The sequence below is a fragment of the Trachurus japonicus genome, chromosome 24, assembly GCF_045865225.1.
Source record: "Trachurus japonicus isolate A0001 chromosome 24, Traja_1.0".
NCBI classification, from domain to species: Eukaryota; Metazoa; Chordata; class Actinopteri; order Carangiformes; family Carangidae; genus Trachurus; species Trachurus japonicus.
Genome location: NC_140930.1, coordinates 25,787,335 through 25,811,241, shown reverse-complemented (window position 1 = coordinate 25,811,241; position 23,907 = coordinate 25,787,335). Strand labels below are relative to the sequence as shown.

At 42.2% G+C, this 23,907-nt stretch overlaps 1 protein-coding gene across 4 annotated transcripts in view; it reads left to right on the top strand.

The window, feature by feature from the left end:
* Positions 1–23,907, top strand: part of evlb (Enah/Vasp-like b) — a 48,827-nt gene that overhangs the window by 14,314 nt on the left and 10,606 nt on the right. For 2 of the 4 annotated variants that reach the window (XM_085771190.1, XM_085771191.1), the window contains exons 2-3: positions 18,723–18,891; positions 20,785–20,962. In XM_085771190.1, coding sequence (XP_085627316.1) covers positions 18,723–18,891; positions 20,785–20,962 — 347 coding nt within the window. Of the gene's footprint in view, positions 1–529; positions 1,304–18,722; positions 18,892–20,784; positions 20,963–23,907 lie in introns of those variants that run through there. The other 2 variants (XM_085771188.1, XM_085771189.1) reach the window with 2 other exon arrangements.

Below are 23,907 nucleotides of genomic sequence, written 5' to 3'. Positions count from 1 at the left end.
GAAGGCTGTGTTGCCTTCTCTCCTCCACCTGCGTCCCTTCCTGTTAATGAACATCCAGTATAAGCTGTCAGATCAGTGTGTGTATGTGCTAGTCTGTGTGTGTGTGTGTGTGTGTGTGTGTGTGTGTGTGTGTGTGTGTGTGTGTGTGTGTGTGTGGCATCCGGAGCTCCACCCCAGCCTGGCATGCCACCTCAAATCATATGTGAGAAAAGACGGGAACCATCAGATGAATTAAAAATCTGTTGCTCCTCCTCCTCGCCTCTCCTCCCTCTCTCCATGTGGGGCTTACGCATTCCCGCCTCAGCCAATCCCGCAGCCCGGTGAGGAGAGCAGGGGGGGTTGAGGAGTGAGCAGGGAGGATGGAGGAGGAGGAGGAGGGGCAGCACCAGCAGCCTCCGGGGCTGGCGGCCCAGCGCTCTTGTCACAGCTGGGAGGGGAGGGGAGGGGAGGGAGGGATGCAGGGAGGAGGAGGGAAGAGAGGGGGATGGAGAGGGAGGAGGTAATCCAATGAGACACAGAGAGGAGAGGCAGTGCGAGGGCAACGCCTCACAGCAACGGGAATCTCTCTCTATCTCCATCTCTCTCTCTTTCCCCCCTTCCTCTGCCTCTGAAGCGTAAAAACCAAAGGACTTGTATCTCACATTCAGTCTCCTCTGTGTGTGTGGCTGAGGGATACTCTCTCATTTTTTAAGCCTCTCTTTCCCCCACAGTTCAATTTCTTTTTTGCAATTTTCAACTAATTTCACTCCTCTTCTACCTAAAGGATGAATTGGTGCTTGAAAAACCAGGATTATTGTCATTTCTCCTGATTCTTTAGGAGGCAGCATCTTTTACTGGAGTCATCTTTGTTCCTGTGCTCACAGCTGCTGACTGCACAGTGGCTGCTAGTGGGGAAATAGGTTAGTGTGCCTGTTTGGTGCCGGGCAGCAGAGGTGATTGAATGTTCAGTGCACGGAGGAGATGAAGAGGAGGGGGATGCCTTCCTGGCGGTAACGCTCTGCAAGCCCTGCGACCGTTTGGGGAGAAGGTGCCGATGGGATGCTTCGGATGTTGAACTCCGACCTTTGGTGAGATCATCGGCCCGACGGAGAGGAAGACAAAGGAGAAGAAGAAAGCAACTAACGCAACAAACGCGGACATTTGTTCCATTTGATTTTGAGTGGAGGGGCAAGGGCTGACCTGTGCGTCCGCCGCGTTGTGTGGACACCATGGACATCAACCTCCAGTCGCACCGATTTTACTTCCCCCAGATCTACTGTGCTGAACCAGGGGCGCAGCCACAGCTCACTGAGTTCAAAGTCAGGTAAGACTCCAAGGGTGGGGAAAGGTGTTTATATTGGATCCACTAATGGATAAGACATCCATCACTCACCCCTGAATGATGGAGCCATCCAGCTCTTGTGTCTCCATTTGCTTTTGTCACTGTCAGGTGCCTTTGAGATCCACCCAGAATGTACTGTAGCTAGAGCATCATGATTGCCCAACAGATCCCCAGCTGCTGCTGCATATGAAACGTTTCTGTGTATGATGAGTGCTGCTGTGAGCGGCTGGTTGCCCTTGCAGGGGGATGGGGCTGCATGCTAATGTGTAGAGCTAGCTGTGCAGAAAAAAAGTGTTAGGCTCCTGGGAGAATCAGAGGGCATTGATGGCCGAAGAAGGACCTTGCCAAGTTTGGACGGAGGGGGTAACAGTGCCGCGGTTGTGTGATATTTGCCATCCAGGGCCCTGTGGCCGCTGTAGCCCTCTTGTTGGCCGCCTCTGTGGCTCTTTTGTTCTCTGTGTTTGCGTCTCGCTCGCTTTCTTTTTTCTGCCACTCTTCCTCTCCAATCAAAAAAGTGCCCAGGACGTCTTGTTGAATCCACAGCCGACGCCTGCCGTCATGGTTGCAGAGCGCTCTAAGACGCATGCTCAGACATGCAACAGCTTCCCTGCTCTTTGTCTTGTTGAGGTGTAATTGTGCAGAATGGAGCTGTTGCATTCAGGCGTGTAAAGAAGTCGAACCTGATGCTGTGTGACATCCGCGCAAGAAAATGTTTTGTCTTCTCACATGAATGTTATTATTTCTTCCATATGTCTTGCATCCATCGCCATGCATCCGTCCACAGCTGTGTGATTTCCTTGTAATCTGGTGTGCGATACATTTGCCGATTCCTCCTCTAACAGCTCTGATTAGTGCAGCTTTAAAGGACTCAGCCAGAGTTTTGCCACACTAAGCAGCTTTCAGTTTGGCCGCTGCTCCGGGCTGGAGCGACTTTATGGGGCTACAGCGTGTCACTATCACGGCCTGGCCGAGCTCCCCGATGGCTCCACGGGAGTCTGAGTCGGTTCACAGCAGGGCAACATCAACGACGGAAAGAGGGCAACTAACTAACTAATACAACTAATTTTTCAATTATCCGTGATGCAAAACCTGAGAAAAGAGACACAGACCTGCTATGTTGGTTACTTCATTCGAGCCACCCAGGGGCATGACTTAATTTACCACCTTTTTAAACTCTAATGTGATCCCATACGTGTCATGGCTGCTCTCTTTAACTCAGATTAGTCTTTACGTTTTTGGCCAGAAGCTTTATTTCCACTGTGTTTAAAGGCTAATAAACAATTAAAGAGGTTCGATCCACTGCAGCTTTACCTCCGTGGCTATCTGTGAAATTACAGCATCAGCAAAACATCAGGAAATGTCAGCAAATATCAGCTTTTGATGTGCGTGTGTCGACTGCAGCTTTAATGGGAAAAAAAGCAAAAAACTACAGTCTCACACATTTCCGACCGAGCCTCACACCTCCCCACATCTTTGCTAGAGCTAGAGAGACGCGTAAGGGCGACACGCACATACACACAAATCCTGCATGCATTCATAAAGATTAAAGAGGTTTAAAGTGTGATGTGTTTCTACAAAACCAATTCAAACCCTTAAGCAATATTGAATTTCCACAAATCAGATTTTATGCAATCAAAACGAACAACAGGCGAGAGAGAGACTTTATTACACACAAACAAACCAGCAGCTTTATCCGTTTACGCACGCACTAATGACTTTTCATATTTTTCCTAAAAGTTAGTTCAGCACACTGTGAACAGGAAATGGATACAGCTACACAGCAGCATAATCCATATTATTAATAAGGTTTATTACAGCTGGAGTAAGAGGGAGGGAGGGGAGGAGAGATGGGAGAAAACCAAGAGAGACAGAGAAGGAGAGGAGGGAAATGCGATGAGAGGGAGAGAAAATACGAGATCAGGGGAGAGAGGGGGGATGGTGAGAAAAGCAAAGCTAAGCAAAAGGAGAAGAGAGTGAATTGTAAATGTGAGGAGGGAACAGTGAGATGGATGGATGTGGAATTGGAGGAGAAAATTGTGATTGTGTGGAAAATAAAAAGAGAGAATGTGTTTGAGCATGTTTTTGGCGTGGCACACGCCTTGGAAAAACCTTTGTGAGGGATGCTGAGATATTGGAGAGAGCCTAGGCTCCATGGTGACCGAGGTAGACTCACTCAGCCACAGTATAGCCAGATAACCATGACAACCAGCTCAGGCCAACACACGAGTGCACACATTCACATACAGTACATGTATGCACAGAGATCCATAAGAACAAACAGACAGGAAGAGAAACAGGCCTGTTGCTTCAGCGCCTCCACAACCAGCTCAGTCTAGTGTTGTGTTTGAGACTGTGTCAAAAAGTTTTTAAAGCAGGTCATAATTTCACTTTAATGGTCTGTGTCGTTTTTTAGCTGCTTGTTAGTGAATGTAGCAGCCTGATTTGTTGGGCATGTGTCTTGTTTTTACTGGCAAAATCTAAAACTATAAAAATTCCTAAAATTATTCAAATGCTAGAGTCTATCTCAAACAGAGAGAAAAACGATTACAAAATCCTGTTGCCAAATAATAAAAACACACATCTCTTGTTGTTTTGAGCCATTTTTAACCAATGCTAACATTTGCAATAATATAGGCTAGGCTACCATTACTAGCTACCTTCAGGTGTGGTCTACCACTGGATCTCACATAACAACAGACAAGTGAGATTTTGGTCATTTCAACATTGGGCAATTGTCAAAAAAGTTATTAATTTACAAGCAAAAATGATGCCATTAAGCTAATGAACACGTATGCAAGTCAACATTCACAGCGCCGCCATCTTTGCTTACGTCGGCCCTTGGGGTGGGAAGATTCAACGCCGTCACATAACGTTACAGTTAATGTTAGCAGTTGCAGCTAATTAATTCAAATCAGTTAAACCCAAATGTTGTTTTACTTTGAAATATGGCCTGATGTCCCTTCAGAGGTTAACAACCCATGCCTTCCTTAAATCTGTATCAACCGGGAAGCAATTAAAGGAAAGCAGTTTATCAGACTCTTGACGTTTGTATGGCTTGCAGCCAGGGCAGTTATACAGTTGTTTACCCACCCTGAGTGATGACGTATAAGGAAAGACGTGACGCTGTGAATATGAATTGTGTGTACAGTGTAGCAACAACAGATACAATGTTGCAAATATTTCAGAACATGAACATTTTTAACTTGTCACTGCTGATGCGCATCATATGCAAAATGTCTTTCTCTTACAGTAGTATTTCTTTTACAGGACCTCCGTTACCAATACAGTTACCAAGGCAGTATTATCACACTGTTTTGGAGCTGCAAAATCACAGTACAGTACTTAGAGGTCAGGGTAGATTTTTGGGTCAGTGTAGTATTAAATTGAAGCAAGCGCTTTGTTTTCCATTTCCTATTGGCAGCCGTATTTGGTTTTATTTAATCATCACTGTGAGTTTTCTCAAACCTAATGTTTTTTTTTTTTAGTTTAACCTAGCAATCTAACCTCAACCAAATGCTGCGTTCAAGACAACTCGGAAGTCGGAAAAAAATGAGCTCCGAGTTGTAAAAAATGAATTGAACGGCGTCAAACTCGGAAATTACAGGTCGGAGACTCGGGTATCATATCAGAGCTCCGACTTTCCGACTTGACGTCACGAAAACATCAAAACATGGCAGCCCTCGTCTTAAACGGTTAGAATTTAGACATTTTAAGTTATTTGTTGAGGTTTGAATGCATATTTTTGTGTATTATTGCAGTAGCCTATATGAAATATGTTTATATTAAGCTGTGATTGTTGTATGGTGTGAAATTGTGGTCCTCTTATATGAGGGAAATAACGTTTAACTGTTATCAAGGCTGTAACATTATATGTGCACTCATCTGCAGCGTCTCCTCTCCTCCAAAATAAACACAATTTACTGCTGTATTCAGCTATGAGCCACAATACGCCAAACTTCCTTCAGGTATCCATGTTTTTTTTTTCTTCCGAGTTCCTGCAGCGTGAACGCAATTATGTCGGAAGTCGGAAATTTCTGAGCTGGGAATTCCGACCTCCGAGTTGTAATGAACGCAGCAAAAGCACTGGAAGATTTTATATGTAACAGCACTGACAGACACAGTTAGAATAGCACCAACAACTTCCCCGCCAAAAGTGGTGTCAGATCATATTTTTGGTGAATGCCTTGGAGGACGGTGACTGTGTATATTTGTCAGAGAAGGAGATGCACAGGTGAAACAAATTAAGCTAACGACGGCTCAGTCATGACAACGAGTGGGTCCAAACAGCCAGGACAGTGGAAGTAGCTCACCTAGCTGGAATGTACTGGTTAATGTTTATCAATGACACCTGTGTGAACGTCCTGCTCTGTTGTTCAGCCTGGAGAACATGGTCAGCTCGGAGAACAGGTCGTTTTACATCAACATATCTCAACATGGCTTATGCCAACAACCAGATATGATTCATCATGAAAGCAGAGATGTGGATAGAGGATGGCTGCTCTTTTCCAAGTGTCAGATTAAATCAAGATATATTTGGATTTTCTGACCCCCCCCCCCCACAAAAAAAAAAGGATTTCAGTTGTACTGGATTCTCCCTTCAGCTCAGTCACTTCATTCACCTTGAAAGCCTTTGACTTAAATCCAAGAGCCGCTGTAATGTAAGTTATTGCTTGAGGATTATGTCTTGGGTTGATGGGGCGGGGGGCGGGGGGACTTTCTGTTTTTCAGGATTCCCGGAGGAGACCACATGTCTGTTTTATTCCCTCTGTGCTGTGTGGTCTGACAGATTAGAGATGGTGTCCACTGCACTTGAATGTCAAACACAAGAAAGCACTACTGGAAATTTGTGAAACATTCCGGGTCATGCAATCCACTGACTGATGATCTGTGGCACGGAGAGGATGACGGCATGTTCGCGTTCGCATCGTGTATTTTTCAGAGGAGGAATGCGAGTCCGCCAATTACAGACGCTTGCGAGTGTGTGATGCAGACTACGAGGCCTGCAATAGAGAACACTTAACCTAATGGCCCTCAGCAAACGCTCAACTGTAAAAATGGATCACATGTAAACATGTCTGCGTTGTGTGTGTTTGTGTGTGAGGCTCCACAGTAAGTAGCAGCAGTTAAATGGCACCATGGGGGAGAGAGAGTGCAGCCTCGGGGCATCCACGCAGCTTCCTTTCTCGTTTTTTCTCCTCCCCACAACTTTCATTCTTCGCTTTCTTCCTCCATGGACCAGAAATGTGTTTCCTGAGTGTTAATGCTCCAGCTATGCTCTCACCTACTGTCTTCTCTCAGCTGGGAAAATTTTTCCCCGTCTACCAAATGGAGATGCATGCATTTTTAAAACCCACCCCCACTCTTCACTGTACTCACATATCGTCTGTATCTCTCTGCTCCTTCTGTCTTCATTTCTTTTTCTCCTCTCCTATGTCTTCTGTCCCTCACTCTCTCTCCCTCCTCCGCTCAGCATGGGGTCTGAGTGTCTTTGCCCAACCATTTGATTCTGTCTCCTGGTCTGACTGGCAGAATGACCGACCTCCCTACATGCACACGCACTCACTCACCAGTGGAGGTCAACAAAGTTTGATTCCTCTAATATGATTACAGTAGCACTCAGCTCCTGTTGGAGGTAGACGAGGATGGCCAGAGGCTCTAGACTCAGTATTAAACATTCCTGTGGATGCTCATTAAGCCAAGATCAAGATTCCCATAAAGAGCCAACTAGACAGGAATGTCTGGCTTGTCTTGCTGGATTTAAAACCATTTATATGTTTCTAAAGGAATAGTTGGGAACATCTTGGGAAATGCTTATTTGCTTTCTTGAGTTTCACGGGTCAAAAAACAAACAAACACTAGGACGAGTTAACAGTGGGCTTTCGTTGTCAATGGAAAAGTGTGTTATTGGCATCCACACCGAGTCGATTCATGTATTTATCAGCTTTAGCATAACAACAGCAATTCAACCCCTTCTATGCTCTATAACATCCTGTGTAAACAGCTGCTCAGGATGCTGCTAAACCAGCACCGCTGCCCTGAGAGTAGGTTACATAAGTTTTAAAAACACAATTGCCAATCGAAACATCTCACATGGAAACCCTGGCACTTGTACAGAAGCCCCAACACAGGGATGAGATGTTACCGATCTGTTTTACCACTCTGCACAACAGACTAACAGAAAGGCTGCACTAGTGGTGGAAAGGGGTCACTTGGGTTTTATTTGTGGGTTTTAAAAAAATCCACAAATAAAATTGTAAAACTTGCTCACATTTTTGGTAGAAAAAGCTTACTGCTGCAACCAAGTTAATAGTGTGTAAGAGTAAGGGTAGTTTATCATAAAAAACAGGAAACTGGTAAACAGCCATCTATCTACCAGAACATGTCATGCTCCCTAATTAATAGGCCGACTGCTTGTTTTTCAGTCTTTAAACTAATCGGCTGCTGTGCTGACTACAGCTTCATATTTAATGAACAGACAGGAGTGGGGGAGATCCTCTCATCTAACTCATCTGCCTGTCTTCCAAAATGTCAAATTCCTCTCACACACTTGCAGGATATTGATGTGATCTGCCTGCACCTTATCAAAACCTCAGGTTGTGTGCCAGGTTGCACTCAGTTCACCACGGATTAATGTGTTTGTTTAATGCTGCAGTCGACTCATCAGGGATCCATGGACCATGTGTTGTCTCAGCCGATGCTTATGTTATGTCAGAGGATTTGTCCGTCTTTGCAGAGACATAAAGGACCATCCCAAGTCTAAATCCTCCACCACTGAGGCTTCCAGTTATTTTCCACTCTCTCTTCTGCCTCTCTGATATGAGCCAAGTGAGGTCAGACCAGACAGACAGTCCTCTCTTTAATTTCTATTGTTCTGCCTGTCGCTCTCTACTAGTGATGGGGGGGGATAAGTCGAGAGGATGAGAGACAACAGTTCAAAGTAGGCTCACCAACTCTCGTCTAGACCTTTTGCACCAGCTGTTTTACTGATGTGACAGCAGGCCTTCAGGAGTTTTTAGATTTAATACATGTAGCCTGAAACCACAATCAAAAATGACATCCTCCTTCCAACCTCCAGTTCAAACACACCGTTTTTAACTCAACAGCCAAGATTTTCTCATCCGTCTCTCTTAATAATGCATGCAGGTTTTGGGGCAAACATAAAAGTTCGGAGCACCTGACCTCACATTAAAACCCCTGGATTCAGCCCTCCCCAGCAAGATTTCCCCACCGCTGCTGCTTTTTCAGAGTCCCGGCATTAGCGCTCAGAGTTGAGGAAACTCTTAAATGCTTTATGCGATCATGTGGAGCAGCAGTAAAAGAAACCTCGTCTTTGCACTCCGTCCACAGGCTTTCAGCTGGAATTAAACCATAAATTCAGACGTGTTTTATGAGACCAGAATGTGACTTTTTTTCCCCCTATGACCTCTATGGACTGTCAGAGATGTTTAAGGCGTTATTAGTGTAGTGTAGTGTGGCAAGAAAGTGAAAACCCCCAAAGCAAGCCAACATGTACATTAGATACAGCAAGAAGTTATAAATATCCTTTATGGTCTGCAGAGCTGTAGTGTCTGCCTTGGAGGCGATGCGACAGCCGTTAGGACATTAGCATGATATTTCATAGCATTACATACACTGACTTTCACACACTCATGTGGATGCATACACCCACACAAAAGCATGGTTGAGACGGCGATTTGACGATCAGAGGATGAGACAGGACATTGTGTAGTGATGCTGCAGAGACAGTGGGGTCTGTAATTAAAGAGCAGACTGTCTGTCGGCTAATGTTGCTGTTTTTTATTTATATCTCGCTGCTCATTCATCTTTTCTTCACAGCCATATTTCTAGGCCAAGCAAATATTCCACTCCAGTTGTCATGCCAACAGATTAGCGTGCTCTTGCGTGGTCTCAGCAGTCGGCATAAGAGTCTAGGTGTGTGTATGTGTGTGTGCGTGCATGTGTCTTCTCTTCGGGGTCTCCAGGCTCTGGCGTGCATTCAAATACACAGAAGTTGAGTATACTCAAGTGCATGCACACACACGCTCAGACACACACTGTCTGATTAGCATGGTTGTGAATTACCCTCGTAGCAGACTTCACATCACATAGCGGTGTATCAAGAAAAAATGTGGAAATGAATACAGGATTACACACACATTTTCTGCAGAAGGATTCAAGGTCTTTATTTGTAATGGTGACATAACAGTGTTTTCCTTATTTTATCAAGCACGCCACAGCTTTCTCCATCTCCCAATGTCCTCGGATGTTGGGGGGATGAGGAAGAGCCTTCTGAAGGGCCTCATCAGAATTTATCCTTGAGGGAATTCCTGAATGCATCGAATTTTATGTAAATCTGTCCATAGCTGCCAAAATATGTTACTTCATACCCCAGTCACTCATGGTGGTTTTGTTCCAACCCATCATAAATCAAGATAATTCACAGAATAAATGTAAAATTTGACCTGCCAGTGGAGCTCCAGGAAATGTGAGGGGATCATCAAAATGAGTAGATATCTCACTCTTGTGGTGGCACTAGGAGAAAATATGGAGATTCCCAAAGTCATTAGATTTGGATGCCTGAACCACATTTTATGGCAATTCATCTTTGTAGTTGGGATATTTAGCCTAGACCAACATGGCAGACACATTGCTTTGCCTCTAGCGTAGCTTAAACCAGAAATACATGCAATCTGTGACTCATGGGCTGAAACATTCAAAGACACTGGCATGTTCCTCTATGTTGCTATTTTCTGGCTGCAGTATATATTGACAGGAAATGTCCCTAACTGTGCCAGTGGTCTAAAGCGGTGCACAGTTTGCTAGATTAGCTTGCAACAATGGCCTGCAAAAATTGGGCCAGAGAGAGATGATTTAAAACTCTGGGTCCACAGAGATGAAGTTTTAAAACCGCTGCTCTATTTTGGTTCTAATATGCAGTGTCATATTTAACAATAATACTATTACTGAGTCACGGTTCAGCTTCCCCATCCTCTCCGTTGAGTCACAAAATTGTCTTAACTATGACATTTACGCAAGCACACAACGGAGTGACGATGATTTCCACACAAACTTGTAACCTAATTCAGCCAGGGAGGGTTATTTTTAGACGCTTCCTTTGCAAGCTGAGCAGTTTGGGTTGTTTTATAACTGTTTGTATTAGAGCCGGCAGGCTGTTGAAAGTCTGCTGTCAGTGCAGGCCCATTTTTCCTCTCCTCTGACTCTTCTCTCTCTTTCTAGTCTCCCCACTTCATCTTTTTTTCCCCAACCTCCTCCCCGTTCACCACCAAAACCTCAAATACGCAAGTGAGCAAGCTGCTTATGTAACTGTCCTGCAAACCAGCCTGGCAGTTTACTTTCTTCTAGACCATTTTTCACAGATACACGCATAAACACGCTTCCACACATAAACACTCTGTGATTTATACCATGGGACAGAAACATGCAACACACACAGTGTAATGCTACTTCAACTCCCCTCTTATACAAATAAATGGATGCAAAGGACAGAGGGTCGAACTAGAATTTAATTTACAGCTTCTACTGAAGATGATAATATTTTCACCCACTGTACACAGACATTATGATTAGTTTTTATTTCAGATACATACTTTTAATGTCATATCAAATAGTGACACATCAAAATCCACATATCTTAACAAAATATTTGCTAGTCATCTGGTGTATGATGAGGCCTGACTGATCGCTGAACGAGTGGAGCTGGAGGAAGTTTGTTTCTGTTTGTCTTTCTCTCTGTTTTCTTCTGCTGTGTTATTCATTTCCTCCTTAGCATTTTGGTTTAGGTGGCTTATTAGCTCATTAGCTGATGTTAGATACATTAATGTTACATTTAACTAGATCAAACAAATTTGTCCAAAACACATTTGTAAAAGTTTTTATGATAATACAAGACAGTGATTTTGCCTGAAGGTTTCTACAAAAACCTTAGGAAATACTAACTTATTTGCTTTCTTTAAAACTATTTTTTAAGGCCGTGCTACTAAGTGCTGCTTCTAGATGAGTCTCCTTGTCCTTGAATTTTCCATGCGAGAATACATTTGCATGTCAAATTGTTTTGATCATTTTACAAAGTTTCAGGAGGACACGCTCCCTGTACTCTACTTTTTGCAGAGCAAACACAGTTGACTGCAGCAGCAACTGGGACAAACTCTTTCTCTCACCAATCAAGTATCTTTCCTCAAGTTCTGATTGACAGTAGACGAGTGTTTAGAGACTCAGATGGAAGTTGAAATTTATGTCATTTAACCAAAGTGGCTCCTCATCGCGCCAACTGGCCCCTGTGGTTGGATTGCAGCTGCGATTTAGCTCAATTTATCCCATTTTCTATGAAAGCTGCAGTTTAGCTCAGGCTCAGTCTCACTGCTAATGTACTGTAGCTCTGCCCTGGCAAGCTTATAAATGTTTAAGGTGTCAGCTGCTCTTTTCTGCTTTATGCAGCTTTGATGTTTCGTGCAGATGATGCTCACATGCACAGAAATGCACACACTCACTCACACACATACAGACATAGGCCCTACTTGTGTGCATATACAAGAAGTTTTTGAGCAGTTTGCAGGCAGAGGATTCTCCATCATCTCCTCCTGTCTAGGAACACAGAGCATTTTGTACAGCAGTTTGACAAAAAGACAAACAGTTTGTGATGACGATTGTTCTGCCAGAGAACTCCTAGGATTTGGCTGTTCCCTCTAAGCAGCTGGCGGCGGGACACAAAGACACTTTATGTGATCCGCAGTCCTCCTCTTTCATTACTACTGAACCGCAGATACAAAAAAAAAAAAAAAACTCTCAGCAGAATATTGTTAAGTCCCAAATTGATTTTCTGTCTTGTCATTCACCTGGAGGGAGAGTATGGACTAAAATCTCCTCAAGCTGTTGAGGTGGAAAGGAGGGATGGGAATTAACAGGAGTCAGACTCAGTCTGCACTCAGCTATATTAACTGGGACTGTTTAAACCAAATCTTACTGCATAATGAAGCTGATTGTTTTCCTCAAGATCAGTGCTGCAAGTGTACTGCATGTACTGACTAGACTGTTGTTTTTGGAAATGAGAAGCAACAAATCTCAGAGAAGAATCTAATATTTAGTTTGCAAATGAAATGTCTTGTATATGAGTCAGTTTCTCCACCTTGTATCTAACTCCCATATTTTGTGTTTGCAAACACAGATGTTATTTGTATTTGAGTGGCAGGGTGAATGAGAGAGGACTGAGCAACATGACAGTCAGCTGAGATGCACTTGCACCATTTCACATCAAGTTCTGTCATGCATGCTTCCACGTGTGGAAGGTGTGTGTAAGAGGTGTTATGTTCAAATGTGTTTGTCAGCTGAAAAGAATGCTTTTCAAGCCCATAACAAGCCTATAATGGCCTAATGCCCTTTATCTACTGGCCTCATGGTGTAATTACTGTATTGCTGTGTCAAGTCACAATATATTTGTCCTGACAGCGTGTCGTTTCTGACAGAAGCTTTGATTCAGGCTGTTTGCCTGTTGCCATCAGGAGGCTTGTTGTGCATTAACCTCGTGTTCTGGATTCAGCAGCATCACTGGTCAAACTAATCTATCAGATCAGTTTAGGACGTTTGATCTCCTTGTCACTGCTGCCCACTGGAACTTTTCCATATGGACATTATCCAGTCAGTTTGTTTTGAAAAAGATAATACATTGCGTGTGTCATCATAAACTGAAGAAGCTGACGTTGAGTATATAGCAGTATGTTATGCATCTTTTATGTCTCTTTGTGATTTAAGCCTTGTTCAGCCTTCTGAGCTGCAAATCATTTAACACAAGTCTCTCTGTGATTGCTTCAGTTCTCTGTAACCTGTTAGGGAACAATTACATTGTCTGCTTTATAACCACACTCCATAACTGCATCTCTCTACTGCCTCAAATAAAACAGAAATGTGAAAAACTGTAGGTGATCTTCACTTTCTTTAAGTGAGTTCCACATTTCCTCAGGGATTTGCTGTAGAAATCGAAAAACATTTTACTTGTATGTCTCTGCATCATTTTGTCTCAGTTTTTTGTGCTTATGTGCTTATGTTGTCTTTACTTACTGCAGCACTGTCAAACCAAAGATTATTTTCCGTTTGTGTTGACAGTTTAAGTTCCTGTTTATGTTTCTGTTTCATCATGATGATGAACGCTGGCAAGAGATAACAAGCCAAACACTGCTGGTTTCAGTGGGTTCACTGTGTCAACAGATCCGTCACAGGCACCAGTGTGTCTCCTTTGTCCTTCATGAAGATGAAGTCCGTCCAACTAAAATGCATAACACAGTTTGATTGTTAGTGAAATGCCAGTGTATGGTCCTGGCTGCATGATCTAATTTCAACAGGGTTTTGCAGAAACACAACTTTGACTTTCAGGTTTTACAGTTAAAGGTGAATTCACAGACTTTACTGTAAGACCAGTTGCAGTAGAACTGATGTTCCCTGTGCAAAATCTTTTTCTCCACCGTAGCATCAACTGGTCAGCTTTTTCAAGCTAATTGCTTGTGATCATGGGTCACCTATGTTTTGGTGACCTTTCCGTTCAGATATGACTCTATACAGTGAATATACCAAGAGATTTGCATACGGCAATGTGTGTGTGCGTGTGTTTCTATTTCAGGCAGTCTTCTTTGTTGTTAGCGCACCGCTGCCTTGAGCATGGAGGCCCCGGAAAGTGGAGCAGCACAATAGCTTTGATGTTGTGATATCTGCAGGGTGGTGTAGGAGCTGCAGCCTGCTGCCGCGTGGACGGAGACTGAGACGTACATGAGACCCTCTGACAGCACAGATTAGTCCGAGAGTGTGTAACACAGTTAAAGGATTGACATGTGAGGAGACTCACAGCCACACACACTGACAGGAGTGTGTCCACACACAGAGAGACAACAGAGCGATGCTCAGGCACTTTTCTATGTAACACTCACTTAACAAAGGCTCGCACTGACTGATACTGAACTGACCTTCTGGCTGGAGTTTATTCAGAGAAACACACACAAGTCAAAGTCCATCCACTCACATTTCCAATGAAAATCTAATAGACATCATTAAAAAAAAAAACTTGTGATTGCAGAACCAGTTGACACAACAGCAATAGAATAAAGGAATGTGACCATACAGGTTCATCATGGAAAAGTTTATTTATTTCAATAGTTCAATTCAAATAGTGAAAATAATATATTATATAGATTCATTACACACAGACTGAAATATTTCATGTCTTTATTTCTTTTAATTGTAATGATTATGGCTTACATTTGATAAAAACCCCAAATTCAATATCTCAAAGAATCAGAATATAGTGAAAAAGTTCACTATTGTAACCCAATGTCGTCACAATCAGCTGATTAACTCCAAACACCTGCAAAGGTTTTCTGAGCCTTTAAATGGTCTCATCGTGGAGAATAATGATTATTAGTATTATTATTATTATATTCAGCTGTACTGTTTTGCAAAATGCCATTACCAAACAGTTTATTGTGCTAAATTTAAATTCCACATTTCTCTGTTTTTGGCAATTCATCAGCAAAGGAGAGGATCAAAGTGCTAATTATGCTCCATGCTTCAGGGGTTTTCTTATGTGTATATTTCAAACCACACTTCTATCTCCTCTTTGCGCTTGAGTTTTATCTCCACCTGTGTGCATCCCTGTCTGGTAACGGCTTGTTGTGGTTGCGCCGTTCATCCCAGATCAGAGGAGTTGAAGCCAGCAGGGTAAATTTAGTGCATGCAGACAGGAAGTTTGGCACCAGAAATAGAGAGGGGAACTGAACGCTTTGACACAGCTGATTATCCTGAGTGAATGTGACTGGTCCAGGTGTGAGCAGACTCACTCATCCTTATGAGCGATGAAGGAGGTGTAATGAAGAGATGACTGCTCCGACGTGCGCCGTGCAGACTTTGGGGATATGTAAAAGATTTTGTTTTGATTTTGTGCATGAGTGAAAAAACACAGAAAATGATGGAGGAGTTTGGATGAAACAGCATCCCATTAACCCTGAGATGATCTCTGACCCAGAAGACAACAACTTAATGAGCCCATGTTGCTTTGTGTGTGTGTATTTTTAAAGGATCCGATAATTATTTTTTTTAACCCTGCAGAACATTCAGCAGAGTGGATGAATAATTCATATGTTTATCATTACAAATCCTCATTAATCTGACTTTAGACAGACACACTAACCTATTAACTCAACATGTTTAATGCTGGAAAGCAAATGTGAAACCCACTGATAGCGACAGTATATAATGTTATTTTTCAGGCTGTACAGGACACTCTAGTGAGTTTGATAGTTTGAGACAATATTGTTTTCTGCACTGGAGAGAAGAACTGCACCCACCACTCATTTCTCGTGCATACAGTCGTTCTTATGGGTGCGGTCATTATTGTCTGTAAGGTTATGCTGTGATGTGTCAGAGTCCAGTCAGAATAGAGGGGCAGGGGCAAACACTTGTACATGAGTTCCCTGCATCAGTCATCCTGCTCTGTGATTGGACCATTTATTTCTCTGGAAGTGAGTGGAGGAGAGGATTCCTGAGCAGCTCTCAGAAGAGATTTCTCTGTCTCTGCCCCTGTCATCTTGAATTTACTGTGGCACCGGCTGGTCATGAGCAGACCAAGGAGGATGGCATTTAAAATGTGTGTGTGGGTGCGTCTGTGTGTGTGTCCTGTGCTTGCATATGTCCTGTGCATGAGTGTGTGCTGTCAAGGTATATTCAGAGGCATCTGATTTATTCATGCACTGCAGAGCAATTGTTAATTTTTCAACGAGTGCAGCATGGGCCAATCTGCACCAGTATAGGTTCCTGCATTTGTGTACACGTGCATGTAATGCATGTAAGAGTGTTTTATTGTGTGTGTCCTATAACTGTCAATCAGAAAACTTGTTTTCTTGTCGCCTCAGCTCCTTCACAGCTTCTCTCTCTCTCCGTCCCCACCTCTTCATCTCCTTCTCCCTGTCTCCTCCGTTTTTCCTGCCCAAGTCTCTTTTAGCACAAGAACCTCATTTATTCATGCTTCTGGGCCTTCGATGCCATTTTCAGCGAGTTGCCAAGAATTCCTTTTTAAAAATTAACAGAGTTGACAAGTTAAAGAAAATAAATTAAACACAGTTGCCCTGCTGGTGCTGCTGAGCTGATTTCAAATGTGTGCACAACGTCAAATCCAGTAATGGAGGATAACGTGTCCGACATGACCTGAAAAAAAGTTATAATTCCTTTGGCTTAAAAATGCATTTGTTGTGTTATTTAAATGGATCCTGCTCCTACAAGTTCCCGCTGCTTTCCTAGACAAGCTAATGTTATTTTCTTTATCCTCATGTTAGCCTGCTGCTCCTTTTTTGATAATAGCTACTTATGTTCAGAAGGGATGAATATGTTGCTATTCGGTGCTGTGTGTAAGGCACAGTCACATGCCTTGTATGTTCCTCATTCTCTCCCTCACCAAGGCATGTTTAGGTCATTTCTATCCCAGGATGAGGTCATTTTTCTGCCAGCAGAATGACAAAATATCTTAATATCAGTGTATTAAAATCTCCCAGCCTCTTAGAACAATATGTCATTTTGGAAAAATTGGCTTAATCGCTTTCTTGGCAGGAGTTAAATAAATAGATTGGTTAAACTGACATGTCTGTATCTGGAGCCTGAGAGCGATTAGCCTAGCTTAGCAGATAGGGAAAAAAATGGAAGCTGGCAGAAAAGGCTGCCCTGTTATAATTCAGTTACAATAGCCTATTTACTTAACACCAATGTGTTTGCTTTTCTGTACAAAACATAAAGAACAAGATGACAGGTGTGCAGCCAGTAGCTCTACTATATTTAGAATGGTGGTTTCAGCTGAGCACTAACATCAGCATGCCTACTCACAATCACAACAATATGCTGATTTTTTTTTTCTTTTTTTTTTTTTTTAGCAGTCATGGTGTTTACTGTGTTCTTTTGGCTTGTCAGCATGCTAACATTTGAATGGATTAATAAAGTTAAGGGTTAATGGGAATTATTACAACTGATCCCTCTGTGACTGAGGCTCTCTCACAAGCTTGTGGAGCTTATTGCATTGTCACATGTTGATCCATTATACTTCTATTCATGACTTGTGTGAAAAAAATAAATGAATGAAATAATGAAGGAAACATGAACGTTTGGACCAAATTCCATGGCTTAGAAATCAATTACTACTTGTCACAAGACCTGAGAGTAACATTGTGGCTCTGAGTGCTCAGCTTAAGAAAACATACAAATAGACAAAACACAGCGAGTTGAATTTGACAACAGCAACACAATGAAACATGCAATTAAATTCTTCTTTAGGTAATACACACATCATAAACATTTGCTCATAAGCAGCACACGTTACAAATGTTTCCAGAGGACACAGTGAACCTGGCTGGGAGGTCATTGTCATTCAATATATGACTTTTAAAAAAAAGTTATGCATTATTGCATCTCAGCAGGTCCATCACTGTGCGTCCCTATCATCAAAATGTCAAACTATTATTTTTAACAGTATCCTTCAAATATCAGTTTGAAGCACTACCATCTCTTGCTCACCGTATGTTATGCTGCATCTAAAAAAGCCAGGAATTTTCCCTCTTGCTCTCTTTTCTCTCCTTCTCTGACGCAGCTCTTTCATTTGGCCTCAGGGTTTGATCCACTAATTTTAGCTTGGCAAAGAGGCAAAGACACAGATGGGACTCTTCTTGTTATTCTCATTTGCAAGTCAAAACTGTTTCTCTTTTCCTCCCCTGTGTTTTTCCTCCTCATCCCTTGTGTACTTGTTCCTTGATTTTTCTCCCCCCTTCACTCTGCAGAGTCTGAATGTGTTTTTTGTCTGGAAAACACACGGTAAAGGTCACGAAACAACTCCTCCTAATGTAATGGGCAATGCTGTTTACTGTGTGTATGTGTGTGCACGCTCTCGTGCACATGGGCTGTGATTATTAAGTCAGACTGGCAAGCAGGCAGACCCAACACTGGAGGTCATACACACACACACTGCATTGCGATCGCCTCTCATTAAGAACATAAACAGATGCTGAACAAGCTCTTGATTACATTTGGATTAGATTATTAGTGTAACATAGGATTAGAAGACTGAGTTGTTGCCCTGTTCACTGCAATTATGTCACTTACATCCTTAAATAAACAAATAATTAACATCCTGTTTTATTATTAAAGGACATTTTGAAGCTAAAGTCACTATCAGATAATTCTATTAGAGGCACAGATGCACTTTCCTTTTCATACAGTCCTGGATTATAGCGTCTGTCAGACTGGTCAGTCCGTAACTTTAGAAACACGCTACATTTTAAATTGTTGCATTATGCAGTATGTCAGTATATCCGCGATTAACTCCCACTGTCTCTGTGCTCTCTCTGCCTCTGTGTTTCACCCCCAGTGAGCAGAGTATCTGCCAGGCTCGGGCCTCGGTCATGGTCTACGATGACACCAGTAAGAAGTGGGTGCCCATCAAGCCTGGACAGCAGGGATTCAGCCGCATCAACATCTACCACAACACTGCCAACAACACGTTCAGAGTGGTGGGCGTCAAACTGCAGGACCAGCAGGTAGAGGTGATATACACAGTTACTGTACACACACATGTGCTCTGGTGTCAGAAAAAGTGAAGATGTGATGTCACAAATCGCTGCATAGAAGAAAACATGGTGGTTGTAGAACAGTTACTTGTACAGCTGCTGGCTGCTGTTAAAAGACTCTGTGTGGTTCTTGGCATCACACCAAAAAGTTGCGCAGACTGTGAACTTTCATCATGTCATTATGCTTTGTTAAGTATAAAGACTTGATTCTTTTGGGTCATGATTAAGTTCTGGTGAGCGTTAGAGTTGGAGTTAGGCATTTAGTTTGGACGGCTAAGGTTAAGATAAGGGGCTGGGAAATCTGTTATGTCAATGAGTGTTGTCCACAGGGATAGAGAAACAAGCCTGTGTGTGTGTGTGTACTGTGTGTGTGTGTGTGTGTGTGTGTGTGTGTGTGTGTGTGTGTGTGTGTGTGTGTGTGTGTGTGTGTGTGTGTGTGTGTGTGTGTGTGTGTGTGTGTGTGTGTGTGTGTGTGTGTGTTTCATTAAAGGTCTTTAGTAGCACTAATCCTTCTCCGCTGTGACTGGATTTTTCTTGCCGTCTGTCAGTCTCCTAAAGCGGCATCTCAATCATGTGTGTTTGTGTGTGTAGAGATGAGACACAGGGAAATTGGGTTCGTCAGACACAATAACAATCAAACACAGAATTAAACTGACGACAATAAAGATGATTGAAAATACAAGAACAACATTAAACCCTCAAATCAATGGAGTGTCTGTTTGCATATCCTCATGGAACCAAATCCCATTGCAGACACTGTTTATTGTCTGGAATATTTATGCAACATTTATTTAATGTATTTGCATTCAGTAACTATTTATATTGTATTGTATTTGTATTTTATTTACTACTGTCTCCACTCTAGATACAAATGACCTACCAATTACCTGAGAAAAAAATGATAAGTTATTGTGACTTTTGGACACATAGTATACACATTATCCTCATAAAGTATAAAAGAAAGTATCTATTTTATATCTATTGTTAATTGGTTATTGTTTATTTTGGATCTTTGGAAAAGTCTTCATTGTCTTTATTGTCTTCATTGTCTTCATTGAGATGAAGACTATTCTTCCTGGGGTCCACATTAAATCCAACAGAGAAAATGAAAAGCATTACAACATCTTCACCAAAAGAAAATCCATGAAGTCATTCACTTCCAAAGTCCCAGAAAGAATAAAAAAAAAAAGAAGAAAATACACATATACACATCATAAATGTTTCTATAGGATATCAGTAATTCAAAAGGTTGGTCAAAAGGTTGTCCGTGTATGAGTAACAGTGTATTTTTCACAACAGTGTTTTATACATATAATAGTTCTTGTTGTATCAGAGGTTTTTTAACAAGTGTTCTGTCCATGACTGCTGCTATAGAAATGCTTTGTTTTTCATTTTTACAGTGGAACTTATGAAAACCTAAATCTTTAAATTTTTATAAACACAGTGTGATTAATTCTGTGACATTTTAAAGCAGTAGTAAGCGGAATGTTTGTGTTAATATAAGTCTTAAATAGTTATATCTTCCGACAGCAATCACTTCTATAGAGTGTTTGGTCTGAAACACGGGTCTGTCAGTCACTCTGCTCTGCTGTAAGCCGAGGAGAAAACTTTCCTTGTATCCTACAACCTTTATCCAATGAGGAGAGAGAACAGCATAAAGGGGCGGTCCTCTCTGTGTGTGCAACCAAGGGATGCGCGTGAATGTGGTGACGTAGGGACGAGGGCGGGGACTGCTAACTCCATCGGCTGACAAGAAGTTAGCCAAAATGACCGGATCATTTACTTCTGCTTTAAGAAAATCAGAGAATATTGATCATGTTTCCTATTCATCGAAGAATGGATGTTTATCTTCCTCCCTCATAGGTGGTTATCAACTACTCCATAGTGAAGGGTCTCAAGTACAACCAGGCCACGCCGACCTTCCACCAGTGGCGGGACGCCCGGCAGGTCTATGGCCTCAACTTCGCCAGCAAGGAGGAGGCCACCACCTTCTCCAACGCTATGCTCTTCGCTCTCAACGTCCTCAGCGCTCAGGATGGAGGTACGTCCTCCCTCAGGGCTTCTCACATATTTCCTGCACAAATCAACACATATGGGAAACTACACAGGAAGCCAATTATGGACAATTTCCTTATTTTAGGAGACACACTCACACACTTGTTGCTCCTCATTACCTTCCTGACCCGTAGCTCCATCATAACTCCCTGGTGGAGTATCAGATCTGCTCCTGTCAACTCAAAAAGCAGACTTCACTAAACACGGCACGCACAGTTTGTGAGGCTTCATGTAGCAGATTAAGTGCTTGTCATCATCATTCTCATCAAGGTCATATTAGAGACAGGAGAACTGGTAGAAATTTCTCTGAGATGGCAACAAATGACTATAAAAGATGGTGGTGAGTGATAAATGTAGCCAAATATTAATATGGTGCTAATCAATAATGCAGTAAAAACTTGGAGTGCAGCAGGACACTGATGGATGTGTGATCATTTAGACGGCTGGTGCTCTGTCAGACATCTTGTCGCATAGTGTAGCCAAGTGTAGCCAAGAGTTTCCCAGCTCCCTCATGTCAGAACGAAATAAATGTATTTTGTATCATCTCTCACTGATCAAGTCTTTTCTTTAGCTGTAAAACAACTGAGGTGGTAGAGTTTCCTTAAAGAGCTCCAGTCCGCTCACTTTTCCACAGCTTTGTTAACCCTCCTCTTGGTCATGTGCATTTGTGCACATTGATGCCAGAGAGAAATCAATTAATAGAGCTGTAGATAACATTATATATCTTATATGATGTTACAACGTGTATATTTGTGTAATTTAATCTGTCGTAAACAAGAGATTACAGGTTATGGGACTGTTTGTGTCTTGCAAGTTATTTTTCAGTCAAGAGACTCTACGTGGAAGGCAGAGCCTCCATTCTCCCTGTAACATGTCATTTATTAAACCATCACAATTACTCCAAAGCTCTTTGATTAAGGTAAAAATAGTTAAGGTAAAAATCCTGCATAGATACTCTTTAAATGTAAAGAAAAATAAATTTGAAAAAAAGGGCCCTCTAATGTAGGTTATGTACAATATGAAAGCACTGAAGTTATTAGTTATTCATTCATGCTTTTCTTCTTTATGTTTGTATGAGCATTTGGATTTTAAAAAACACAAGATTTTCTACATTTTCCATCCTTGTCAGATTATGTATTACATAATGTTTTTTGCCTCGGGCCCCAACACACTCCAGAATCACCAGTGAAACTGATGAGAGGTAGAGGAGCAGCTCCAGCTGCCTGCTAAATACCTGTTTGAACACGATGACCTATTTCAGTAACGTAGCTAGGAAGAGTTGCAGCTAATCATACACAGACGGTGTATTTTCTTGTAGTGTGCAGGTGTTCAAACTGAGCATGTAAAGGACAAGCTGACTGATTTTGAGTGGGAAATCACTTCTTCTTTTTTGAGACCATAAATCTGTAAAATCTAAATCCTGCGTTTTGAATACAAATTGAAAAGGTTTTTTTTTTTTAGAATCTGTGTTGGATTTGACTCCTTCTTTTCCTGCCACCTCTCTGTCATCTCTGATCAACTAGACTCAGAGTCTTACACTATAGATCAGCTTCATCTTGACACCTCGTCCCCTCTACTGGGCACTTTGGAGTATAAGTCCTGACACAGCACGCTCACAAAATAATGACTAATAGAGACGCTCACCTACAGCTCTGCAAAAGAGTGATATTTGTTATCACAGTTGCAACCAATCACATCTAAGATTCTTTAATCTACTGCTGAACTTGAAAATTTAGTGTGTAACTACGAATGATGATACTGCAGTTTTATCCTCTCTAGCTGGGTGTGTGTGTGTGCATATCTGTGTTTCCAAAAGAGAGAGACAGAGTAAATCTAAATTGGGGTGATAGAGTCTGAGACAGAGTGAGTATCCAGGCTTGCCAGCCATTACTTCAGCAGCAGCAGCAGCAGCAGTGTGTCTCCCCCTGCAGTCCCCCTCCAGCCTCTTAATTAGAATGAGTCATTGAGAAGATCTCCCCCGGGTGCCGCGCTAGAGAGCAGATCTTTTCATCTGCCTAATAACACGGGACGGGGAACAAAGAGGCTCGAGTGACAGCAGCCAAACACAAGTGCACAAACACACAAGAGAGGGATACACACACTTGACAGACTGATCGCCTCCGTGTCGGCGGCTCGTGACTCCAGCTGCAAGAACAGATACAATATGTGCACATAGCAGTATTTACACAGTGACACACACCCACAGAAGAACACACAGGCAGAGCAGCTTTCACAGCTTCAACGTGTGTGTCTGTGTATGTGATTGAGATGGTTGGATGTGTTGTTTTGGTATTTTCATTCCTCCACATGGCAAAGACTGAAGTTTCAGCAGAGCCGTGTTGTGTGTTGTGTGTTGTTTGTTTTGACACCTGTGTAAAGCAAAGATCAGGATGTGTGTCTCCCTGCTCTCTAACAAGCAAGTGTGACAACACCCTCTAGTGGTGAGGAGGTCACAACCCGACCTCTGTCCTCAGTGTGAGCCTGAGATTGACATCCGTGTCCATAGTAATAGACATCAAACAGTTTTATTGGTCTCCGCTAATAAAAATACACTATTATTTTTACATTTTGACTTAGTTACAAATTAGTTACAGACAGACAGACAACATACATTATACACTTTATATGCTCTGTGGGATGCTTTGTAGGTAACAGATCCCTATTAGGACTAAAATCAGCTGTCAAACATTGTGTTTATTATTATATAACGCATTTCATACACTGAATTCTTTATTATTATATATTAACTGTTACATGTGGACAAAACTGCTACAGTTAAAAAAAAAAGAAAAAGAAAAAAAAAGTAAAAGACACATAACTTATTAAGTTTTGTATAGAAAACTACCATTACGTAATATGAGTATTTCCTTTGAAGCCCAGTAACCATTATAGTGAACATAAATGCAACTTTGTCCGATCTCATTCCTACAC